At 33.9% G+C, this 19,129-nt stretch overlaps 1 protein-coding gene across 3 annotated transcripts; it reads left to right on the forward strand.

Annotated features, from left to right (window-relative positions):
• Positions 1-516: 516 nt before the first annotated feature.
• On the forward strand, positions 517-11,025 carry LOC105324231 (tRNA-queuosine alpha-mannosyltransferase). 3 transcript variants are annotated; one of them, XM_011423280.4, is made up of 10 exons: positions 517-615; positions 2,953-3,162; positions 3,301-3,468; positions 3,571-3,728; positions 6,952-7,495; positions 8,967-9,076; positions 9,319-9,463; positions 9,945-10,015; positions 10,653-10,744; positions 10,932-11,025. In XM_011423280.4, the coding sequence occupies exons 2-10, from the start codon at positions 2,960-2,962 to the stop codon at positions 10,995-10,997; spliced, it is 1,557 nt and encodes a 518-aa protein (XP_011421582.3). In that variant the 5' UTR covers positions 517-615; positions 2,953-2,959; the 3' UTR covers positions 10,998-11,025. The 3 variants fall into 3 exon arrangements, 2 of the variants coding, with proteins under 2 accessions (XP_011421582.3, XP_011421581.3); XM_011423279.4 differs by having other exon boundaries at positions 582-744; XR_010713776.1 differs by lacking the exon at positions 9,945-10,015 and having other exon boundaries at positions 581-744.
• The last annotated feature ends 8,104 nt before the right edge of the window (positions 11,026-19,129 follow it).

A 19,129-nucleotide genomic window follows, 5' to 3' on the forward strand; every position in this document is an offset into this window, starting at 1 on the left:
CTCTTTATCAGAGGTATGTTATTTATGTCTGTCTTCATGCAAGTTTATAAAATAACATTTTTTTCGGACATACATTTAAAATACTCACATGTATATAAGACAAAAAAGCTAATTTTAAATGTCCTATATGATACTGAGTATGCAGATAAGGAATAGTAAAGACTATGTTTATGGGGAAGAATTAATCTCGGCGAGATTCGTCGATACTGAAAATTTGACTGACGTCTCTTCGGGGTACCTCTCTTCGCTTCCGTCGGTCAATTTTTAGTTTTTTCCACGGGCCCTGGAAGTTATTGTAAATATATTGCATGTGCATGTATAAAAAAGTAACTTCCAGGGCCCGTGGTTTTTTCAGTCTCGACGAATCTTGCTGAGGGATTGGGAAAGAATGTATTTCGGACTCATGATTTTTATATATTCGTGATTTTTTGTATATTCGTGATTTAAATATATCAAAAAATGACAGGAAGGGGGTCCGGGCGGTTTTCACAAATGTTTTCCCAGTCGTGACTGTAAATAGTTCGGAAATTCATTTTTCACGAAGATGGCGCTTTTGGTTTTTTCTTTAATTCAAATATTGAACTTCCTGCGTGAAAATGTAGTAGCAACAAAAAGGTATCGTGAAAAGTGTAGTGTGTAGATTGATTGCCAAGTTTTAAACTTAGATATTTGTCAGTGTATATGTTCTACACATTCTATGCAAGTTCCAATTATGGTCGTGCATGAAGCTGTCTTTAATCAAAGGTGAAAGGGATTATTTAATATTTTCTAATTAGTACACATCAGAGATAATATGTTTTACGGTGCTACCGTTCTGGCGAGCGCAGCAAGAATTACACATACCTTGCATCATTGTCAACTTATAGTTTTATTTAGGTATCAACGAACGTCAAAGAATGTTTGAGAGAGTATTGCTCTACAATAAGTATGCCAAAGGTACTAATTTTAATGGTTATGATACATACAGCACAACCCCCTACCCCGAGAGAGAGAGAGAGAGAGAGAGAAAGAGAGAGAGAGAGAGACCTGTTCCTGTTTGTTGGTGTGTAATTTCCCACTTTTAAATTTGATGGTCTGACTATATGCAATATCTACATAATTTTTTAACTGTTTATTTTTTTCATTTTATTCCTTTTTATTTAGTTCAAAATGTCCTATTGTTTATTTCCTCCCTACTCATATACTTACCTGCCTACTGTACATGCATGCACAATTAGCTTAAAAATGGATCGATATGACAGTAAAGTATGGCTCTTGCTAATATATATTCATAAAATCTCTATATTAAAAAAATTAAAAACAAAATCATAATTATGTCAATGAGGCAGGTATCGCAGTCTATACTGAAATAGCCAGTTGCTCAGATGTTTGATCCACCTCTAAATTTATCGCGGGAAATATAGCGCGAGTGCACTGTGACGTCATCCATGACTTTGTTCGTCTTTGTTTACGTTTCTCGACTCAGTACGGAGGTATGGAAGCATGTAACAAATCTTTTGAGTCTCGCCAAAGCATATGCGGTACTCAAAACGTGTCTTCAAACTTTAAGTCACCGTAAATTACGAGTTAAAAGTCGGCCATTTTTGGCATAGCACCACGGGTGAAAACATTAGAGAGCATTATGGGACGTAGACAAAAAAATTTGTTTGATGAACTGTAGGTTTAGCTCGTTCTTTTACCCGCGCACACTGGTTCTTAGAGCTCGCCGGCGCTGCGCGCCGGCAAGCTGCACTCGCTATTAATGTCTCTGGTCCACATGCATTCATAAAAAAATGTTCCCATTATGATATCTTTGAGGAGCAATAAAATAATCAGTGCGAGTAAATGTGGTTATTATGATGGCAAAGGTATATGGTTTCTTGGAGATGTTTGTTTCCATATTTAATTTATTGGTAAATTCCAAAGGCTATAGTCTGTCCCAAGTTATTGCTTCCATCAATTTTTGATGATTTTTAATAAAAATACACAAACCTGTGAAAGAAATACAATTGAAATCGATGAAAGGGAATATATCCATGATATCTTCATTTAACAATTATCCCTTTTCACTCATAAAATTTCACAGGAACGAAAACAATTTTCTTACGGAGATTTATAATGGGATATGTTTACATCTTTTCTCCATTTTGAAGTACTCGGGATACCTCGCGCAATTTTTTAACGTTATCATCCGGGCTTATTAATGGCTGATGCAATGCAAAATCTCCGTAGACTTTCAATTTTGGGATGTGTATTGAAACCTGAAGCAGAAGAGGGGGCGTTTCAAAACAGGTAACCAGGACATTTTTCATATTAGTGGATGAACGTAGTTTGAGCACAAAGGTATTTACTATTATTGAAATATCAGGCAAAAAGTGGTGGAAGCAAAACCTCGGGACAGAGTATAGAAACTATAGTCTGTCCCAAGTTATTGCTTCCATCACTTTTTGGTGATTTTTAATAAAAATACACATACCTGTGAAAGAACTACAGTTGAAATCGACGAAATGGAAAATGTTCAAGATATCTTCATTGACAAATTATCCCATTTCTCTCATAAAAGTTTACTGGAACGAAAACAAATTTCTTACGGAGATTTAAATGGGAACTGTTTACATCTTTTCTCCATTTGAAAGTACTCGGGACACTTTGCGCAATTTTTCAACGTTATCATCCGGGCTTATAAATGACTGATGCAATGTAAAATCCCCGTAGACTTTCTATTTTGGGATGTGTAATGAAACCTGAAGCGGTAAAGGGGGCGTTTCAAAACAGATAATCTGGACATTTTTCATATTAGTGGATAAACGTAGTTTGAGCACAAAGGTATTTATTATTATCGAAATATCAAGTGAAAAGTGGTGGAAGTAAAAACTCGGGACAGAGTATAAGATGTAGTATGTTTAAAAAGATTACATGTACGGTATTTCAAATGTAGAAATAAAGTTTGTGAAAAACTAAATTACCTTGCAGCTGAATAATGAGTTCAAGTTCCTCATGTGAAGCACAGAACCTCCTGATTGAACCATTTTATGGTGGGTCCCACAAACAGTTGATTGACCTGATTCAAAAAGAAATCCCAGAATGCCACCTAGTAACCATGACAGCCAAAAAGTGGCACTGGAGATCAAGAGTTTCGGCACTTTATCTGGCACAAAATATTCCATTTTGTACAAAGTACAAGTAAGTTATTCCATGTTTATTTCGATATTCTAAAGTTTGCAATACATATTCATTTGGATTATACATTGAAGTAAAAGATAGTCTGTACATTGTATACCTACAATTATTTAGAGGGTTAGCTTTGTGGTGAATTTACAGAGTACTGTTCTGCAGCAGTGTTTTGAATCTAGCAGAGCTGGTTGCTCTACGCCCGGACCTGGCTTCCCTGAAGAAAATTATATATTTTCATGAAAACCAGCTGGTGTATCCAGTGAGAGAGAAGAAGGACAGAGATATTCAACATGGCTACAACCAAATTCTGTCATGGTAGGTGTGTTCTGATTGGTACATTTATAAGACTTGATCTTCTATTACTGTTACTCAATACCTGAGTTTATAAATGAAACAGCCCTGACTTTATATCCCAAGTTTGGTGGCGGACATGGTTGTATTCAACTCTCACTACAACTTGGATTCTTTTCTGTCATCAATTGGCAAATTCCTTCACGTAATTCCGGACTACAGGCCCAAGAACATTGCCGACCAGATCAAACCAAAATGTCAGGTTATCTACTTCCCTCTATCTGGTGAGTTCTATCAGTGTACTTAACAGGGCGGAATAGTCATGGTGATTGTTTAACTATTTCAGTCTCTGTAAGAAGAGCTCTGTATAAAGTTGTAGTAAAGTTTATATATTGTTTACAAAAAATAATCGTATTTTAAGACTTGAAGGAGATCAGATCGGTAATTCATTGACCACCATCCTCTTTAAAGCTCTGGAAATTTTTTTTTAAGTTCACTAATTGACAACAACTTTTAAACAGCTATAAACTAATGCAAATTGACCCTGTGATCTGAATAATCAGTAGTGACTGATAAAGGCTTGTGTATTTGAAAAGCTGCAATCTATGACATCATTATGTGTTCATGAAGTTGGTCTGACAAGTATTAAGTGATCGCTAGCAGATGATGAAATTAAAAATGAATGATAAGTTTGTCAGAGTTTTCTCCCTTGGACTTACAATGCAGTCATAATTTTTAAATATACCTACAGAAAATATCAAAGAAACAATTCAAATTTAGGCATCGGAACTGAATGTCACATGCCGATTTCTACATCATAAAATCTTACTAGTCTCTATTTCTTTATTGGGAGGTGCAGATTATAATATGGAACCAGAATATTTACCCCTCTTAAATTTTGACATTGGCAAGAAATTGTCTTTTTCTAGATGTAGAGTTTGTGATATAACAACCAAAGATCTCCAAAAAGGGGTGTAATACATGGATAAATTGTCTATTATACCCTTGAGGTTAGTATTAAGCAGGTAGAGTTATGGCACCAAGTCAAAACAGTATATTTTCGATAAGAAACATGTATTACATAATATTGTATCAAATGATTTCAATATATTTTATTACAATACTGTACAAAAGGATTGGGCACAAATTCTTAAAACTTAATTGAATTAATATAACTTTTAAAAATCCTTTTTAATTACATGTTGAAAGCTGCTTTAGATAGTTTTGGAATCTACATTGAAATATTTGACCATGTGCTATTATGTACGAGGGTTGTTCGGAAGTTAATGAGATATTTTCTCTTATTCTTTTAGTAAAAAAGATGAACTCTTGAAATTTCACCAAAACATAAATAAGGATAAAGATTATCAATGTGAAAAGTTTCTTGTCCATGGCTTGAATAGATCATTCCTGTTAAGCCGACCAACGTGCCTTGTCCAGCAACCCGGCGCAACCGCAAACTTTTCGCAGCGTCATTTTAACGCTTCTTATTGCTCCTGTGTTTTAAACACCTTACAAACGAACGGAAATAAGAATTATTCTTTATTTCTCATCTTTTGTTTTCATTTCAAGATGTCATCATTTACATTTTCTCTCATTCTTGTTTTTTAGGAGAAAAATCGAGTCTAATTACTTTGAATGTCTCCTGCAGTTATTTTTTATATATTTTAGAACTGTTGACAACAGTTAGTGTGTCAAAAGTACTTGATAATTAATCCCTTTGGCCTAATTCTAGTTAAACAATCAGTGAAAAAAATATGAGCTGAAGCTCTATACCTTGTCTTGTCATCGTATAGTTTTTTATAACTATTGCGTGGCCTTAAAAGGTCTTATTTTAAGATTTCCACCAGTTTGACGGTTTTCAATGCGCCGCCTTGACGTCAATATTCAATGTAAAGTCGTTGTCAGATTTCTATTGTTTGGTAAATATATGTACACCATATCCGTATTTCAACTCGAACATCAGTGAAACTTAAACAATAGCTAGTCGCAAGGAATAGCAAAATGAACACATTTAATTAGATTTCTTTTATCATTAACGTTGATTCTACGGACACTTATAATGTAGATGTTTAAGCTATTAGATCTCCGAGTTCATGGCTGCGCCGGGTACCCCGACCACCGACTTGTTTATCTACCGTCGTAAACAAAATATTAAATATTCTTTTAATACATGTATTACTCTGTTTTATTATTTGGTGGCGTTACTTCAGTGTCTATGCCAATTTTCACCAACATTCGTCAATTAGAAAAGAAAATATTCGAGTTGTCTCAATAATTTCCGAACAACCCTCGTATATTCCAAAAATGTTTAAATTGTGTATGAGCAACAAAATCCATAAACATGTCTTTACAAAAATTATTAAAAATCATTTTTAAAGGTTTTGACAATGTATAAAACATGCAAGCCATGTTATTGAAATGAGCCCTCTTAGGAGGGAAATAAAGAATGAATGAAACTTAGATTCAGTGTAAATTGCTGAAAAACTTACCTTTTGAACAAAATTTTTTTGTAAAATTTAAACACGCCCACACCGTACCCCCCATCTGAATGTGGAAAAATCCCATTCTTTCTACCTTTGCCCCTACAGGTTTTTATTCTGACCATAATTGTATCATAGTCTGTATCATGTGATTTTTAGAAAAAAATCAATAGATAATTAAGTCTCCCAAATGAAGTTTGGAGACTTATTGTGTTTGTTCAGTCCTTAAATTCTTCTTCTTTCTTAACGTGTACTTGTTCATCATGTTTCTCAAAGACCGAGTTGAGTTCTTTTTATTTGGCGTTGACCAACCACATTTTTGGGGGGTCAAAGGGGTGTTGGGTCTAACATAGAATCAGAAGGAAAAAATCATAGACTCTATTGTAAATGGTTAAAACTTGGAAACAATCAGAGATGATAACACAGGGTCCTCAGAATCATATATTGCCTGTTATAGGCAGTATTTGGGGTATATTAGATCTGGCCCTTGGGGTCATTGGAAATGAACAATATCAAAAAATGACCTCTAAACCATATAAATTCTTATTCCTTGTGTCATGGTGCAGCAAATGGAATGTGGGTCATGATCCCCAGGGGTGATCTTGACCCCCTTAGAACAGGAAATGACCAAATATCTTGAAAACATTTTTAAGATCCCCACCCCTAAACCAGATATATCTTGTTCATTGTGTCAAGGTGCATCAAATTGTATGTAGATCATAAGCCCTGTGGTTGGTCATGACCACCAAGAATGGTTGAGATTCCCACCCCTAAACCACTGTACTAGTATATTTTTGTTCCTTGGGCCATGTAGGTTCACCTGATATATAGTCAATCAATATACAGTAGTGTTGAACTGTCCTGGTAAGAAAATTAACCCCTGTGCATAAATATTATGACTTATATATTGATTTCTTGATAGGTACCAAGAAGGAACAGCAATAGGCAATTGTAATAATTTGGAATCTACTTTTAATATGTAGAAACGTTATTACTCATATTTGATAACATAAAAATCTTTCAGATCAGGTCTCACTTGTAACACAGAGATTATCAGCCAATCAAACTTTAGACTCAGAAACATCGTCCAATCAAGTTGTATCTTCAGAGAGCTTATCTTCCAGTCAAACAATAGACACAGAAACATCATTGTCCAACCAGATTGAATCATCAGGGAGATTATCATCCAATCAAACAGTAGACACAGAAACATCATTGTCCAATCAGATTAAATCATCAGGGAGATTATCATCCAATCAAACATCAGACTTGGAAACATCATTGTCCAATGAAATTAAATCATCTGAGAGATTATCATCCAATCAAACTGAAGACTCAGAAACAACATTTACCTATGGCTGTGAGGATTGTGAATCTAAGAGTTCCCATAAACAATCATACTATCAAAATCAATCAAATCAGAATTCAAGTTCACAATCAAACAAGCATATTAGACTCTCATGTGAACAAATGCAAGTGGTACAAGAAGATTGTAGGCAGGAAAATACTTCAGTCCTCCACTCCGACCAGAAAACCAGACCCCTTCATATTGTGTGGGCTCACAGATGGTAAATATCTTGACAACCATGTTATTGAATATACTGTGGAATCATTTAAATTTGTAGGAAGCAATTTTTGTGGATTGCTGAAATTTTACAGGTTTGTGGGGACCTAATTTTGTGTTTTCTCTTGTACCAGCATAAGGAATATGACTTTATAACCCAATTGATTAATTCGTAGAGGATGTTAATTAATAACCCACGAATTCAACAAAACTTGAACCACCATGAAGTTGAATGATTCCATAGTACATGTACCATGTAAAATTATACAACTGAAGTAATTTTAGCTCACCTGAATTGAAGGTTCAAGTGAGCTGTACTGATCCGAGTGATCGCCTGTTGACTATCATCTGTTGACTATCAACTCGTGACTATCATCTGTCAGTCTGTCCTTCATCCATCTGTCTGTAGACTTTTCACATTTTTGACTTCTTTTTAACAACCTTTGGGCTAAATAAAACCAAACTTGATACAAAGCATCCTTATGGGAATGGGGTTATAAATTTTTTAAATAAAGGGCAAAACCCTTTTTAGAAAAGTGAAACAAGGTCACTGTTTTAGAAGGAAGATAATTACAAAAGAGTGAAAATAGAGTGTGTGTCTTAAAATTTTTTTTTCAAAATACCAATGGTTACACCAAAGATTTTATGTATAGTGAAGATTTTAAATTGTTAAAATAGTTACCCCTGGACCAATATTGGGTCCTAGAGGGGTTCTTAGTTCAACATAGAAATATTTAAGGAAATATTTTTAAATCTTTTTTTTAAGAACTACATTGCTACAATTTGTGGAATAACAATGCAATCAACTTCAAATAGTGTAGATTCTGAATTGTTAAAAAACATCACACTACTGACCAATACTGGGGTCCCAAGAGGGATGCAAAGTTTAACATAGAAGTATATAGGAAAAATGTTTAAAAATCTTCTCAAGAAATACAATGCTATGTTTAACATAGAAGTATATAGGAAAAATGTTTAAAAATCTTCTCAAGAAATACAATGCTATGTTTAGTTGCTATGTTTAGTTATTTTACTGTAAGCATCTTCATATCATCATATCCTCAGATCAAAGTCAGAGTGACCTTGTTTTCCTTTTCACTGTATATTTAAAGAGTTTCACATTAAATATTAAACATTTCAAAATGGAATGATACAAGAATTATCGTTCAGGTGAGCGATGTGAGCCTATTGTTTTATTTAATTCTTATCTGAGATTTTTTTTGCAATTATGCTAGGAAATTAATCTCTCTTCTTCTCTTGTCCATGGCAATACACTGGGCTAAAAGATGGAAATTTCACTAGCTATTTATACATGTATCTACTAAACTTTCTTCTGATCTACAAAATCTCAAAAAGTGGATCATAATCTCTGAATAAGCAAAATTTTAAGTCCTGGTTTTTAAAAAAAAATAGTTAATGTACTTAAAATGAGGAGGCATTGTTACTAAGTGTGGTAAACAACCTATTGATTTCAGGGAACACGACAAGGGTCCAGAGCTGTTTTTCGAGGTTGTTATCCACTTACACAGAGAGGGATGTCAATTCTATCTCTCTGTCCTTGGGGAGCAGTTCACAGATTATCTAGGTAAATCACAAACACACAAACAAATCCGGCTATCCATTTCACAGCAACAATGGCACAATGTTCATTGATGGTGTCAGGTGAAAAAAAAGTTCAAGGCATCTACCTCAAAAAACAAGAGAACACATTTTGTATTACATTTTCATGAATACTATTCCATCGTACGAAGAATGATTTGCGTCTTTTTGAAATCGTACGATGTCTTGTTGATTATGGTCACGTAGTACACTTTGTTTTTTGTACAGAGGTATTTGAGAACTCCAGAGCCACTCTGCAGGATCACATTCTACACTGGGGCTACCTGCCCAGTAAAGCCAAGTTCCTGAAAGTCTTGGAGAGCGCTGATGTAGCTGTATCTACTGCTCTTCATGAATTTTTTGGAGTTTCTATGTAAGTTGGGAGGTTATGCTTTTTGTACATGATCCCTAATATTCCAAAAATGGGGCATTGTTAGTTGGACAATGGATCGTAGGTTGTTAAACCTAAAATGTCTTACACAGACAATGTGTACTATGACAAGTGGAAGACCCTCTTTATTATTTTATGTCAAAAGGTCACCAAGGTCATTGATATAGTTACCCACTGTCCAATCAGAAGGGTATCTTGTGAGCAATGTGATTTTCATTCATTAATCATTCATTAAACTTCACACCAAGGCAAGTGGTGATAATAAAATGACCCCCATTTAATTATTTTAGACAAGAGAAATGCGGTTTATTGGGATATCCATGTCAGATTTTGTATGTAGTGACCTATTCATGTTTTAACCTCTTCTTGTTTAAGTACATCTCTCTTTGTATTGATACTATTGGATTCTCCACACACTGACAGGTTTTGTTCTTGGTGATGTGTACAATTGTTGTTGACATAGGTTAGAGGCGGTCAACTGTGGATGCTACCCCCTCTGTCCAAACCGTCTAGTCTACCCAGAAATATACCCAAGTAAGTCAAAGCCAACCACAATCTCTCAATAAGAAGCTATATGCAGTCCTTAAGGAGACCAATTTTAGTTTTCATTGTGCATGTTTTTGCACATTCTAGTAAACTACAATGTATTTATACCTTTTATGATTTTTTTTCAAAAGCATTTTATATTGTGCAAAATAAAACAAAATACAGAGAAAAATATTTAGATTTTTAAAGGAAAATTTTATCTTTTAAACAATTTTTTGTTGTATGGTAGACAAGCATTGCAATTGGGCTGACATTCTGATAAAATGAAGCTTTGTAGGAGAATGTTATAAAAATAACAGAAGAGAAAATATAAAAACCATATGCCTTTGAAGTTTTATACACAGAATAATGATATCCTTAAAAATCTTAAAAATTATGATAATTTAATTTCAAATTTTATACCATATATATGCTGTAAATGATACATTGTACATTTTTCTTTTTAAAGGATATTTCCACAAATAGAATTATGCTTGAAAAAAAATAAAGCATATAAGAAGATAGAATCTGTCAATATCTGTATAAAGGGAATATGTTTAATATTTAATGAATATTCACAATGTAAATTATTCCAGTTAATTTTAAAAAGGAATGAAATAGAATTAAGTTTGTTTTTTTATTTCAGAGCAATACTTATACAACACAAGTAACCAGTTGTTCAAGACGCTGAGAAGATTTTGCAGACACCCTGAAGTTCCTCGACAACACGCTGTTCAGGTTTGTGTGTGTTAAACAAACCCTCCCAGCCTGACTTGCCCATATTTGTCACATTGACATACATAGCTCGACCTTGATATACATAGCTCAACCTTGACATCAATAAGTAATCTTAGATGGCAACTGTTTGAATGATGTAACAACACAGACTGAAGTAAATAGATATATTGATTTTCAAAATTTTTAGATTGATGTTTCTAAGTTTTCCTGGGAAAAGAGAAGATCTGATTTCAAGACACTGTTTGGTTTTTAAATTTTAAAATAAATTATAAAGAAGCTCAGAGAGTGTAAACTTTGAATTGTTTTATGTTAAGAAAAAAAGCTGGTAATGAATAGATGAGAACTCAAAAGTGCAGGAATGTCTAGGATTTTACTTGTTTATGTAACAACAGAATGTATAAAGAGGTCTACCGGTATTAATCAAATATTTAAAAATACAATGCATTCTAAACATGTCTATCTATTTGAAGACAAAACACATATTAGTCAGATGGTAATATTAGAAGCTGTGTTTGAACAGGCTCCCTTTAAGTTTGCGCATCATCTGTACTTTACATGACTGGTACACAAGCACCAGAGTCTAGTCTCAGATCTAGACTATCATAGGATGCCTTGTCTTATGGTATGGTCACCTGGGTTAAGGTGGAATAACACACCTGGAAAAAGTCACTCAAATTAACAGGAAATTTTTTGATAATGAAAGATATAATGATGAATAAACTATGCAAATGTCAAATAAGGAAAAAATTTGCAGTTTGGGGATAGAAAATGAATATCTAAAATAATTATTCCAGTAAGTAACAACAAAAGCTCCTACGGGATTCGAACTCGGGATATACTGATCACAAGTCCGACACTTTATCCACTCGGCTATGGAGTAAGATATATGCTTCATTCTATAAAATCCTTTTAATAAAACGAAATCATTGTGTTGTTTCGATCAGCGGTCAGCCATATTGTGATGATGTGTTATTCCACCTTAAAATTGTAATAAAATCATTTCACTATGAAGGGATAAAACGGTAAATAGAATGTCCATCTGACCTCTGTGATGAAACAGTTGTTTTTAAAACATAATTTACAAAACTTTAATTTTATTCCTGCCTGCATATCTAATGAACTCCATTCTTTTTATTTTCATTTTGTTTGCTTAACCTGCCACTGCATACAGAAGGAGATCCTATTTCACAAATTGCACCCAAAAAAACATTCAAACTACAAACATACATTGTACATGTATGACTATCATCCATCATCTATGAGAGCCCAAATCTTATTTTAGGGTTTTGCTATTTACTTTTTTTTCCAGATTTGAAAAGTATTAATAATGAATAAGTTTAAAATAAAAACTTTATATACACAGAATATTTCAATCGTACTTTTCTCAATCTTTTTTTGCCATCAATTAGTGCTCATTTTGAAAAAAAAAATGTAATCTGTTTTTTGATCATGGTTACAAATACTAAATGTACAGCATACCAAATTTTATCACTATTAAAAAACCAATTAAAATACAATCTTAAAATACATTGATTTATATATAGAAATAATATTTTACCATGATATTATTCTGAGGATTATGTTACTTTTGAGTAATTTTTTTCCCTCCTTTTAAAAATCAAATTGTGTTCATACAGAAACTTACAAAACTGAAACTGATAGTTTAAGGTACCTCACTACACGCAGACTTATACTTTTTGGGAGTTGATTTTAATCAACTCTCCTATGCAGTTACTCAGGCAAACCGAAACTGAAACAGTGTTTGGACCCAACCACAAATCTTCACCGCTGACAAGAGATAGTTCTTGAAAATAATCGATGAATTCAATGTAATGTACGCTGAAGCATTCTTTTAAAGGAAACTTATTTATAAATACCTAAGAAATAGTCAGATTTTAAATAGTACGAACGATTTAGAAGTTTTTTGCAGTCGTATGTATTCCTACGCGAAAGTTCAATATATAGTCTCGTTCAACCATCGGCTGTCTCCGTACATCTCCGACAAGCAGAGAGTCAGTCTATATTTAGAGGTCGCATCATCAAGCTATCACGTGACCTGTTATCTCTTACTTGTCGGAGATTAACGGAGACAGCCGAGCATCTGGTTGAACGAGACTAGAGTTCATTATTGGTTGGATCCATACACTTTTTGAAATATTTCGAATACCGATACATAGTTTGATGAAATCAATTCTATATTTTAATATAACACAACATGATTCGTAAGAGGTTTTTTCGAAATTCTTGTCGGAAAAGTCCGAGAATCCATATTATAAAAATGTGCGTATACAAATTCAAATAGAGATTATAAACTACTTGCCAAGCAAAATAACATATCGTTGATTTTAAGATAAACAATAATCGATAAAATCAACTCCCGTCAGTACTTCAGTACTTTGATTAAGACACTATGTCACAAGATGGCGATCTAAATATTTTGTTGAAATGTTCATATTATTCTATTGATTAGTATATCGTCATAGCTCAGTGGTTTTAGTATTGGTCTTCTAAACCGCAGATCATGAGCTCAAATCCGCCTGGAGCTTTTGTTAATGTTTACTGAATAAAATTTTAGAAAATGTAATTTTTCATCAAAAATTGCACATTTTTTTTTGCCTATTTGACTTAACACTTCTTATCAATTATGATATCTTTCATATTCAAGTAATTTCGTGCTGATTTGAGAAAATATTTCAAGGTGTAGTGAGCCACCTTAAATCATCTATGAATCATGCAAAAGCTGAGTTGGTCATCCCTCAAAGAGTTCTCTTCCACAGCTAATTCATCATAAACATGTAAAAAAAAAAAGCCCAAGAAAGCGACACATTTTTAATAAATGCAAGACTTAGTCAAGACGCCTTCAGACAAAAACCTGTATCAAACGCTCAGTTTGTCTTGACTTGGATTTTCCTCTCTAGGAAATTGCAAGCTATTTGGTGATGAATATAAGTAGGGAACAAGTCTGATTAAAGTTTGGACATTCTTACAATCTGTGCGAAACACCAGACTATTGATACTAAAACCGACTGCTACTGCATTGGAATGATGTAACTGTGTCAGAGAAAGGTTCCATGTAGGGCAATAAGTGCAGTTGCGCAATAGTTGAGTGGACAATGCATGCAGGGATTTAACAGCTGTTTGCTATATACATAAGACTGAATTCAAAGTAACAGACGCATACATACTAGGCATAAAGTATGCTGTTAATAAAATGTATGTAAGATTCTTGTAGACATTGCACTCCGTGTTTGAATTATGATAAAGTGCATAGTCACGTGATCATTGTAGATAAAAAAAATCGGGTCAGCATTACAATGGTGGCCTGTGTTACATATAATGTATGCACTTGGCTGTTAAAATCTTTAGGAATGTTGTAAAAAGGTTGATTATTTGTGTGAAAGAATGGAACCGCTATCGAGCAGCTACGTTTTTATTGAAAACTGAGGGAAAATGTTCAAATAGAATAATTATGTTGTGCAGTTGTGTTTCCAATGAAGAGAAATGTGCTGTAATATACTCCTGGCATATGACATGTTCTTTTGACGTTAGACAACGCCCATATTTTCAATACGCAATGGTCATGTGTGTAACTTTTATAATAACGCGCGGTATTCAATTTGTCTGCACAGCCTCAGTGTGTTATAGGACCGACGACATCCAAAAAAATATACACAAATGTTTAGAACACATGTAATAACTCTTCGCCATCCAGAAATAGACATTCTATGCATGCTTATATTCATTTTCATATTGATGTTAATTTGTATATGAAGTATTTGTGTATGGTCGCTTTAAGCTTTAATATTTACATCTACTGAGTATGATTCACTCTTTTTCGTACGGAAACTTATTGTTATTAATTCATAGCTCCATAGAAATGACAGGACTGAAAATTACACGCCCCGTTTATCGATTGGTCAAAACCTACAGCGACCTAAGAAAAATCACGGACAACACGAAATAATCGTGATGATGTCAGACTCAAATTCACGTAGGTGGCGATTTCATTGGCCGTTTCTTTTATACTCTGTTCAGAGTTTTTTGCTTCCACCACTTTTCGCTTGATATTTCGATAATAAAAATTACCTTTGTGCTTAAACTACGTCTATCCACTAATATGAAAAATGTCCAGATTATCTGTTTTGAAACATCCCCTCTACGGCTTCAGGTTTCAATACACATCCCAAAATAGAAAGTCTACGGGGATTTTACATTGCATCAGTCATTTATAAGCTCGGATGATAACGTTGAAAAATTGTGCGAGGTGTCCCGAGTACTTCCGAATTGAGAAAAGATGTAAACATTTCCCATTATAAAAATCTCCGTAAAAAAAATTGTTTTCGTTCCTGTAAACTTTTATGAGTGAAAAGGGATAATTTGTCAATGAAGATATCTAGGGTATTTTCCATTTCATCGATTTCATATGTATTTCTTTCACAGGTGTGTGTATCATCAAAAAGTGATTGAAGCTATTACTTGTGACAGACTATAGCTAACGTACTGATGTACGTTAACAGTAATTATGTTTTAATTTAACTTACTTTTTACTACCAATTTATTAATGTGTTAAAAGAAAGATATAAATATAAACAGTTAAATTATTTCTTTGATGATTAATGCGGGTTATGAAGGCAGCAATCATTGCAGAAAAAATTAACCTAAACCGCTAATGCGGGTAATGTATTTTTCTGCAATGTCGCCACTTTCACATTTCGCATGAATCACCAAAGAAAGCATTTCATTTTATTGTTTAAATGAACGCTCTTAGTGAGGGATATGAAACATACATGGAACATCCGTATTTTTTTAATAACATGTTATTTAGTTCGTTTCCGGAACTAAAAATATAGTACTAGAAACTTTGTACAGAAAAATATTTTATATTAATGAGTATATATGATTTATTTATTATTTTTCTTAAGTACATATCAAATTAGTATGCAAGTTTATACGTTTCATCTTACAATAACAAATACACTTAGAACGATTGATGACTTCTGTATTTGTGAGCTCCGCAGATTTCCAATGCAAACAAAGGGAAATATACACTGAATGTAAAAAATTTTAAAATGCGATTAGATAGGGGTAATGTTTTTATTATAAGATAAATATGTGGCGTCGGAGAGAGAGAGAGAGAGCGAGAGAGAGAGAGAGAGAGAGAGAGAGAGAGAGTTTAGTTCTAATGCACTGTTCGATTTTGACCCTGAACTTTTTCTGTAAAATACACAGTGATGAAGAAATTCGGACACCGGCCCACCTATATAACTTGTGACAGGCTTAGAGAATATTGATCCACCAGTTGATGTTGTTTTTATTACGGAGGGATGCCATCTCGGGTTTCAATTGCTTTGCTTCGCCGGTTGTGGTGTATGTTTGATGTAGGGCTGTATCTAGCGCGGAGCTCGAGGGTACCACCTCACGTGCTGCTCGCGCTCCTCACCACTGAAGAGTTGACGGGTAACCACCTATCTCCTCACGATGAGGGCATGTCATTCTCCCACAGGGTCAAGACTTGTTCTGATGCAGTGTTGGGAATGGTTCAGTATATTTGACGAGCAATCAAACAGTCATTGATATGATTTTTTTACTGAGAGAAAGTACTCTCAGGACTTGGTGACTCATATTTTTGTGATTAAAACCTTTTTCTTCCGATTTTTTTTTCTATCCGGGAATCAATGATAAAACAGTAGACAAGAGAAAATGAAAATAGTACTTAATAGTCAACCTCACTAATCCCATTACAAGATAAGTCTTTATGAATTAAGTGATCCGTACAGGAACATTGTGAGCTGAACAATTTTTAAAAGAATTTAAACTTCTTCTCTAATTTAGATTCTTTAATTCTTATTTTTGAATGTAGAACCATTTTAACAAGACCTTGCACTTTGGGTAGTTGTGTCAAACAGCAATGTGACGTAGGCCTGTCTGTTTCATAGCTGTTTCATAGCTGGCCACTCAGCCATGGCTGATTGAAATCGACAGGATTTGTCTGGCTTTTGAGCTAAAACTACGCAATCGGTGCATATTTCACTTGATACCGCCTCATTTTTAACTTTTTTGACGCAAGAAATAGATAGCTACGTCCTACCGAAAGTCCAAGGTCTTGTTAAAATGGTTCTAACACATAAAAACGTATTAAAACTATATAAGTCCAAGAAATGAATTAGTTGTCGCCGTAAGAATCTTCTAATTTTTTTAAAAAACTGTTACAGATTCTCCGTTTTGCTTTTTTTTTTAAATGTCAATTTGTATTTTGTTTTTGCTGCTTATTTGCGCGGATTATTATTTCTTGGTCGACTGAAAAGAAAGACAATTTACACAAGAGAGTTAGCACGAACTCAGACTCAGACTTTCAAGGAGACGTTGGCGACGGCGACATTCACGTAAAAAGAAAATTGGCTGTTCCTTCTGTGTAACGTTTTTATTGACAATAACAATTTATTCTTTAACTTGCTTTTAATGACCGAGTTTTTCCAAAAGAAAAATCCGGTTATTGAAATGATGAAAATGGCGGGGGGTCGGCTGCCAAAAGGCTATCCCTATTGTACGGATAACGCCTCCTATAGTTTTCAAGATAGGAAGTTGATGTTTTTCAGACCAGTATAAGATGTATTAGAGATATGCATATTATTTGTATTTTAATTATTATTCATTTATGAAGAAAAAAACGGCTGTTGAACATTGTCATTTTCTCGCAGAATATTGCATTTTGATTACCCCTATTGTACGGATAACTCCTTCTACAGTTTCCAATTAAGATAGGAAGTTGTTGTTTTGCAGATCAATTGTACATATATCAGAGATGTGCATATTAGTTGGATTTAGAATTCTTATAATTTATGAAAAAATACCAGCTATTGAACTTAGTCATTTTCTCGCAGAAAATTGCATATAGAGTACACTATTTCTCTGGATTATGGATACTGTTCACACAAAAGAAAACCCGGTTTGCTGTCACATAGACAGCTTTCTCTTGTTGATAATTCATTAAAAATTCCAATTCAAATGTAAATATACATCAGGTGGTTGTTTGTTGTCTACATCTATATTACACGCGGTTGAAAAAAGACTCCGATTTTAAAACAGAAAGAAAGTCCTTTTTCTCTTTTTAGAAAGGATGACTGTTTTCTCACATTTAATGACATACCACTCAACCGCTAGATTATTGGATAATTAGACATAGAAGACTAAAACCGTCTTGTCTTTGTAGGTCATATAAGACAGGAGACAGTCTTGTCTGTGTTTAGCTTTGTCTTTCCTCTAATGCTCCATTTGAATGCAGTTTTAGATCTGTAGTGATGCCTTGACTCTAGTACGTCCCACAGAGGCAGCCCTGGGGTGTATAGTAGTGTTAGATATAGTACATCTTACAGGAGCAGTACTGTCGTTCGTTTAGTACATACTAGCTACAAGAGCAGTCTCAAATTTCACTGTGTCATATCCCTAATAAATCCAATAGAAAACAGTCGAATGTGTGTTTGACATTTTCTTACACCCAGTGTGTGCTCTAGTAGACAGTCTTCTTAAAATATCTAGAATGTTCTTATGGATGTTTTAATGCGTTGTCAAAATTTGAAAGTCATATATTGAGTTGGGGTTAGAATTCTTTTTTATGTAAACAAAGCTCGAGTCCTGTTATTGTTTACATATGTGTTGTATTGGTATTAGTTTCAATCTTATGTTGGGTTTTGTTGTTGATAAAATGATTTATAAACACATTGAATCAGTTTATCTTGTTTGCCACAAGTTATTTTGTTAAAGAAATGGTAATTTCTTTACTTTACATTATTTGTAAATATAAGGCTCGAGCCTTGTTTACGTAACGACGACTTCTTGCCTCCTATTTCGCTCTTAATTTGACTTCAAACATTCAAAATTTGGTTAATCGTTCAAAATATACAAGTAAACCATTTTATACTTAAAAAAAAGAGTTCACCTCAAATCATGTCTACAAATGTATATCCCTTTAATGCACCCTTCAGGGGGTGGCGGTAGATGTATGACGTAGTTAGCATGAGTACAGATCATACCTTCTTCTTTAGGTAACTACAATACAACAATATCTTTGAAAACGTCACCTTAAAATTTTGATGGTTTCTGGTCTACCATGTCTGCTGCTGTTGTTGTTGTTTTTTTTTCTTTAGTTTTTTTTTACATTATTCCATGTAGATATTATTCTCCATGTACTGCATCAACACCTGTTTTTATTTCAAAGGGAAAAATATATAAATTACACAATAAATTTATTGATTGATTTCAGGCGACTATAAACAATATTTGATAGTTTAATTTCAACAAGCTAACACCGCCTATTGGAGGACAGTTTAGACTTCTGCTTTCTAGTAATGATCATACACGGTGTAAGTGTACAGAACGGAAACATGT

Source organism: Magallana gigas, chromosome 5 (assembly GCF_963853765.1).
Source record: "Magallana gigas chromosome 5, xbMagGiga1.1, whole genome shotgun sequence".
NCBI lineage: Eukaryota > Metazoa > Mollusca > Bivalvia > Ostreida > Ostreidae > Magallana > Magallana gigas.

What these genes read in the sequence shown, in the direction of transcription:
- LOC105324231 (XM_011423280.4), top strand. Translation starts at nt 2,960, where the DNA reads ATGAGTTCAAGTTCCTCATGTGAAGCACAGAACCTCCTGATTGAACCA. An exon ending in ATTGTGTGGGCTCACAGATG is followed by an intron (nt 7,496 to 8,966) that starts GTAAATATCTTG and finishes TATTGATTTCAG; the next exon opens with GGAACACGACAAGGGTCCAG. An exon ending in GAATTTTTTGGAGTTTCTAT is followed by an intron (nt 9,464 to 9,944) that starts GTAAGTTGGGAG and finishes TTGTTGACATAG; the next exon opens with GTTAGAGGCGGTCAACTGTG.